The sequence below is a fragment of the Bison bison genome, unplaced genomic scaffold, assembly GCF_000754665.1.
Source record: "Bison bison bison isolate TAMUID 2011002044 unplaced genomic scaffold, Bison_UMD1.0 scf7180017864486, whole genome shotgun sequence".
Lineage (NCBI taxonomy): Eukaryota > Metazoa > Chordata > Mammalia > Artiodactyla > Bovidae > Bison > Bison bison.
In genome coordinates this window covers 5,338,464-5,345,128 of record NW_011495046.1, presented here as the reverse complement: position 1 = coordinate 5,345,128, position 6,665 = coordinate 5,338,464, and the positions used below count along the sequence as shown (strand labels likewise).

General features: G+C 52.4%; 1 protein-coding gene across 1 annotated transcript in view; it reads left to right on the top strand.

The window, feature by feature from the left end:
* Positions 1 to 6,665, top strand: part of SH3RF3 (SH3 domain containing ring finger 3) — a 161,949-nt gene that overhangs the window by 134,147 nt on the left and 21,137 nt on the right. The window contains exon 10 of the mRNA XM_010863008.1: positions 15 to 98. Within this exon, the coding sequence (XP_010861310.1) occupies positions 15 to 98 (84 nt within the window). The remainder of the gene's footprint in view (positions 1 to 14; positions 99 to 6,665) is intronic.

Sequence of the window (6,665 nt, the reverse complement as noted above, 5' to 3'; positions counted from 1 at the left end):
ACCTCAACGGGGAGGCCGGAGGGGGCCCCGCCGGTGGCCTGACTGCATCCAGCCCCACCAGCGCGGGAGGCAGACCAGATGAGAGGAAAAACGAGAAGGTAAGTGCCAAGTGGGTGGTCCTACTTCTTTGGCATCAGACACCATTTGGGGAGGGCTAGCCAAGCCCAGCGTGCTCATGTACATCAAAAAAAAAAAACACCCCCTCCTCAAGACGCTTCAGTTCCTTCTGCGGGAAAGTCGCGGTGAACTACTTGCTCTGCTGGGATTAGACACTTACTGCCAGGTGTCAGGACGTCTAATAACACGTCCACAGACCTCTCGTGCATGTGAGCAGTTGCCATCCTCCCCTCAGTGTTCTGTCCATGGGCAGCGCACACTAGGGCAGCGCAGGGCACAGGCCAGGCTCGGGTGCCGGCCTCCTCGTCGGTGTGGCTGGCCCTCAGCTCTTCCCCAGCAGTGAGGAAAGTGGGCTTATTTCAGAAAGAAACTGATTCTGGGGAGCTGGCTTCAGTCACCATCAGCTAGCGGTCAGCTGAGCCAAGACGGGAGTCCAGATTTCTATGTCAGTGCCGCAGATGGAACTATAATTCAGACCACACGTGTAATTTGCAGTCTTCTTGTAGCCACATTGTGGAAAGTTAAAAATAAGATAAAAAGTAAAATTCATTTTAATGGTGTAATCTACTAGACCCAATATCCAAAAATGTTGTCATTTCAGCATGGGATCTGTATAAAAAAATCGTTGATGAGCCATTTTACCTTTCTTCACTTTTGGTCTTTCAGGGCAAGTGAGACGTGTCCAGTGGTCAGGCCACTGTGCTGCCCAGGCTGTGCTGGACGGCGGGCCCAATCCCCAGCAGGGGTCACTCCCTTTATTGGCCTCGCTGTCCAGGTGGCTTTTTCTCATGCTGTTGGCTCTGCTACAGCCTGGGGTGTTTTTTTTTTTCTTTCTCTCTCTGGTGCACGCTTTTTAAAAATACTTATTCACATATTTGCGCTGCCCTTGTGGCTCAGATGGTAAAGAATTCTCCTGCAATGTGGAGAGAGTGGGAGACCTGAGTTCAGTCCCTGGGTTGAAAAGATTCCCCTGGAGAAGAGAACGGCTACTCACTCCAATATTCTGGCCTAGAGAATTCCTTGGACAGAGGAGCCTGGCAGGCTGCAGTCCATGGGGTCCCAAAGACTGGGATACAACCGAGTGAGCTTTCACTTTAGGGGCTTCCCTTATGGCTCAGCTGGTAAAGAATCCACCTACAATATGGGAGACCTGGGTTCTCTCCAGGGAAGAGCCCCTGGAGAAGGGAAAGGCTACCCACTCCAGTATTCTGGCCTGGAGGATTCCATGGACTATATAATCCATGAGGTTGCAAAGAGTTGGACATGACTGAGCGATTTGCACTTCATTCACATATTTATGGCTTTGAGGGATCTTAGTTGCGGCACTCAGGATCTTCGATCTCCACTGTGGCATGTGGGAGGGATCTAGTTCCCTGACCAGGGATGGATCCCAGGCCCCCTGCATTGGGAGTGTGGAGTCTTATCCGCTGGACCACCAGGGAGGTCCCTGTGGATGTTTTCAGACCCTTCAGTATGAAACCAGCTTTGATTTGAGCATGCCCCTCAAGTAGACAGCATGCTCTCTGGTCCCTTGGGGGCAACACCCGATCCAGATGGTGAGGCTGTCTGCCTAGACCCCAGAGGGTGGTGAGAACGGGGAGCAGAACGCCTGTCAGTCAGAGGAGGCCTCCTGGCAGCCTCAGCTGAGCAAAGGCCAAAGAAAGTAGCCAGCGGAAGCAGCCCAAGAGCCGCCGGGAGGCCCCAGGTGGGAGAAGCATGGGGGTCAGACCTGACCAGGGGCGCTCACATGCCCCCCTCCCCTGCATCCACTCCAAGGTTGACTGCTGGCTCCGGCCAGCACTGTCCGTGGCCCCAGCATGCTGAGGGTCCTTCTGGTGACCCATGTTTGAAAGGACCCTCAGGAGTCACGAGACCAGCTTAGTGGATTTGGACCAATGTATTTTTAGATGGAACAGGACACGCAGCGGGTCGGCAGGCCCAGCACACAGGAGGGTCAGCATGTGTAGGGGTTGGTTGCTATTTGTGCTAAGTCCTGATTTAAAACTTACTTCAGAAACCTCAGAGCCCTGACTGACCCTGGAGGTGCCTCATGCATAATGGGCATCTGGTGATGTTTGTTGATTGAAGAGAGTTGGAAAAACTGCCGGTAAAGTTCCCCCCGCATGACTTGTAGAAAATTCTTTACTTTATGGGCCAGAATAAAGTTAACTTTCCCCTGGTCGATGAGGGGTATTTCCTTGATGTTTCCCCTGGTATTTCCTTTTCACAGAGTAATAGAGTCTGGGAACTGGAAAGAATTTCCCAAGATCTTCACATTAAACTGTTCATTTTTGATGACCCTCCTAGGTTCAGAGATGCTGAGGCACTTGCTTAGGATCACAGAGCACTGGCTGTGGGGCCAGGCTGAGGACTCTGGTCTCCAGGCTGTCCGGTCCTAGTCCACTGACTTGTGGTAGCCTCCCCTCCCCATGAGACCGTGACTGCTGATGTTTTTGGCTCATGCAGGACTTGGAGGGCAAGAAGTCTAGGGTAACTGCTGGCAGGAGGTCCTGAGGTCAGCCCAGAAGAGGGGACTGTGAGCCTGGGGCATCTGCCTTCTGGTTGTACATGACTCAAGTACAGCCAGAAGGGGTCCCATGAGAATGAACCATCTGACCAAAACCACGCAGAAGGTGTGGCCTCCGTGGGCTAAGCCTTTGGGGGTGGGTTTGGGCTGATGGAGGCCAGTGGCTTTCCTGGTGGCTCAGACGTTAAAGCTTCTGCCTGCAATGTGGGAGACCAGGGTTCCATCCCTGGGTCAGAAGATCCTCTGGAGAAGGAAATGGCAACCCATTCCAATATTCTTGCCTATATAATCCCATGGACAGAGGATCCTGGTAGGTTGTAGTCCATGGGGTCACAAAGAGTCGGACACAACTGAACGACTTCACATGGTTCCGTGGTTGGGCCAATGACCAGGGCAGAGCAGGTGGGCCTGCTTACTGTAGGGACCTCATGGTGTAGGGACCAGTTTGCAGGTGAACTGTCCTTTATTAACCACAGCCCCGGATTAAAATTGTGTGTATATATGATGTGAGGGGGGCTTCCCTGGTAACTCAGCTGGTAAAGAATCCTCCTGCAATGTAGGAGACCCAGGTTCGATTCCTGGGTCGGGAAGATCCTCTGAGGGATAGGCTAGCCATTCCAATATTCTTCGGCTTCCCTGGTGGCTCAGATGGTAAAGAATCCGCCTGCAAAGCGGGAGACCTGGGTTCGATCCCTGGGTTGGGAAGAGGAGGGCACGGCAACCCACTCTAGTATTCTTGCCTAGAGAATCCCCATGGACAGAGGAGCCTGGCAGGCTACAGTCCATGAGGTCTCAAAGAGTTGAACAAAACTGAGCGACCAAGTACACCACACATGATGGGAGGGATACAATGACATGTTTAATGAAAACTCAGGAATGTACAATCCGAAGAAATCTTGAAGATGAGGCTTTTTTTTTTAGGAATTGTCCCTGGACTTTTTTTTTTAAAGATTTTTTATTTTTGGCTGTGCTGGGTCTTCGTTGCTGCATGGGCTTTTCTCTAGTTGCAGTGAATGGGGGCTTCTCTCTAGTTGTGGTGTGCAGGCTTCTCATTGCAGTGGCTTCTCTTGCGGCAGAGGACAGGCTCCAGGGTATTCAGGCTTCAGTGCTTGTGGCACGTGTGCTCAGTAGTTGCGATTCCCTGGCTCTAGAGCACAGGCTCCATAGTTGTGCACACAGGCTTAGTTGCTCTTGACGTGTAGAGTCTTCCCAGACCAGAGATGGAACATGAGTATCCTGCGTTGGCAGGCAGATTCTTTACCACTGAGCCACCAAGGGAAGCCCCAAAGTTGAAGCTCTTAAACAACCAGGCACCTTTTCCTAAAGTGAAAAACCACTGGTTTGTGAATTTATTTCCCCTATTGGGCATCCATGCGCCAAGCAAGCTGCTGCCTGTGCTGTTTCTAAGATGTGGACTAGGAGGAGGGTTTTGTCGGCTCTGTAACCAGTGTATCGGTTGTTGCCAAAGTGTTTTCATTTTCAAGACAGGCCCTGGCTTTCTGTTCCAGTGCCCCTAGCCCTGCCAGCCCCACGAGCAGGACACGGGGAGGCATCCTGCAGATATCATACCCAGTGGGGGAGTGGACTGGGTCTGACCTCACCAGGACTGGCATCCCCTGCAGGCCCCAACATCACACTGACCTCTGCGGGGAGGATAGGCCCACACCTTGCTCTCGATCAGTGCTGCATCCCCAGTGGGGCTCAATTACACAGGAAACTCACTGAGCACACAGCCCAGGAGGCACATTCTCAAGGGCTTCAGGAACCCTGTCCACCCCACGAATGAGTCGCTGAGGAGTCCGGCGGTCATCTGGCCCCCACGGGCCATGGAGACCTGCGTCCTCCCTGGGACACACATGCTGGGCAGTCCTGCCTGCTGCGGTGCTGGAGTTGGTGCCCTGGCGGGCGGAGGGCCCTTTGCTGACTGCCCCAGGCCTCTGGAGGCCTCGTGACCTCAGCCCTTCACCTTGGCTCCCTACAGCTGGACTGCTGGTGGGAGGAGGCGGGCTGGCATGAGGCAGGTGAGTGGTCCTCGGGCAGACAGCGAGCCCATCCTGAAAGCACACATCCCCGCTGTCAGAACAGTGAGGCTTTACAGGCAACTTACTATTGGAGAGAACGTGCCATCAGAGCGTTCCTCCCCCGGTGACACGGGTAGGTTGTAGACCCTGAGTAGGACAGTCCAGGCCCCTCTGGTCTGTGGAGAGCTCAGAGGCAGCCTGCGACCTCCAGGGAGAGCCTGGCCAACCTCCAGGCCTCCCTCTGAGGCCCCTGGCCCTTGTCCTGGGCTGAGCCTCAGTCCACCAACTTCTGGGCCTCAGCTCTGTGTGGTGCTGGTGAGCTTTCAGGGCGTGATGCACACCTGTGGGGCCGAGGCCAGGCATCTGGTAACCCCCAGGAGTAAGGCCAGGCCTTGGTGCTCAACCAGTGCCCATGCCCTCTCCTCGGGCCTGTTGGTCAGCTTCTCCTGCTGGGTGCCCAGGGCATCAGGGTGGCGGGCAGGAGCCAAAACTACTACACAGTGAGTGGAGCTTGAATTTGGAGAAGGAGGGCCCAGATGAATGGATGTGTGTGAGAGGGGTGGAGGCTCACATCACTGCCCCCGTAGGGGCTCCAGGGGCTTCCCCTGTTCGATTCCTGCATCAGTGAGGTAGCAGCATGGCACCTGCCACCATGGGGTTTGGAAGGAGGAAGTGCTCATTCATGCTTTGTTGTTCCGTCACTCAGTCTTGTCTGGCTCTTTGCAACCCCATGGACTGCAGCATATCAGGCCTCTCTGTCCTTCACTATCTCCCAGAGTTTGCTCAGATTCATGTCCATTGAGCCAGTGATGCCATCCAACCATTTCATCCTCTGTCGTCCCCTTCTCTTGCTTTCAATCTTTCCCAACATCAGGGTCTTTTCTCATGAGTCGGCTCTTCACATCAGGTGGCCTAAGTACTGGAGCTTCAGCTTCAGCATTGGTCCTTCCAATGAATATTCAGGGTTGATTTCCTTTAGAACTGACTGGCTTGATCTCCTTACATACATGCTTAGCATAGGTATTTGGACAAAAGTATTAGGAACCATTATTAGGTATCTGACAGTTCACTGAAGGCCAGATCCCATAAGAATCGTGGGTTAGATATAGATGCACAGCTTCTATTCCTGAGGCTCCTGAGGAAAGATTAAAAGGGGATTTGATTTTGCAGTTTCAGGAAAAGGACACCTAATGTTGCCAAACCAAGAGATGCTGCCTACTTGAAATGAACCTGGGCCGGTTGGCATTCTGTTTGTGAAACAGTACTTGTTCATCTCCACACTGGAGGCTCCATTTCCTGTGTCCACCAAGAAACACGGGTGTAAAGGGGTTTTTAAGGTCTTAGTTTCACACCTGACATTTAGCCTGAAGGATGGATGACACCCAAGAAAACTATTCCAGTCAGAAGTTGGGTTTTTGCTGCAAAACATTAAACCAAAATTCATTTTTTCAGAGTGTTGAAGTTTTTTTTTTTTGGCTGTGCTGGGCCTTTGTTGCTTCAGGCTTTCTCTAGTTGCTGCGGGTGGGAGCTACTCTCCGTTGTGGTGCTCAGGCTTCTCGTTGTGGTGACTTCTCATTGCAGAGCACGGGCTTCTAGGTGTTCGGGCTTCAGTAGTTGTGGCAAATGGGCTTAATTGCCCCAGGGCATGTGGGATCCTCCCAGGCCAGGGATTGAACCTGTGTCCCTTGGATTGGCAGGCAGATTCTCAACCACTGGACCACAAGAGAAGTCCCCCAAATTCATTTTTAAAATAGCAATAAACTCTACAAATAGAAAAGAATTTGTGACTCCGTCTAGTCAAGGCTATGGTTTTTCCAGTGGTCATGTATGGATGTGAGATTTGGTCTGTGAAGAAAGCTGAGCGCTGAAGAATTGATGCTTTTGAAGTGTGGTGTTGGAGAAGACTCTTGAGAGTCCCTTGGACTGCAAGGAGATTCAACCAGTCATTCTGAAGGAAATCAACTCTGAATATTCACTGGAAGGACTGATGCTGAAGCTGA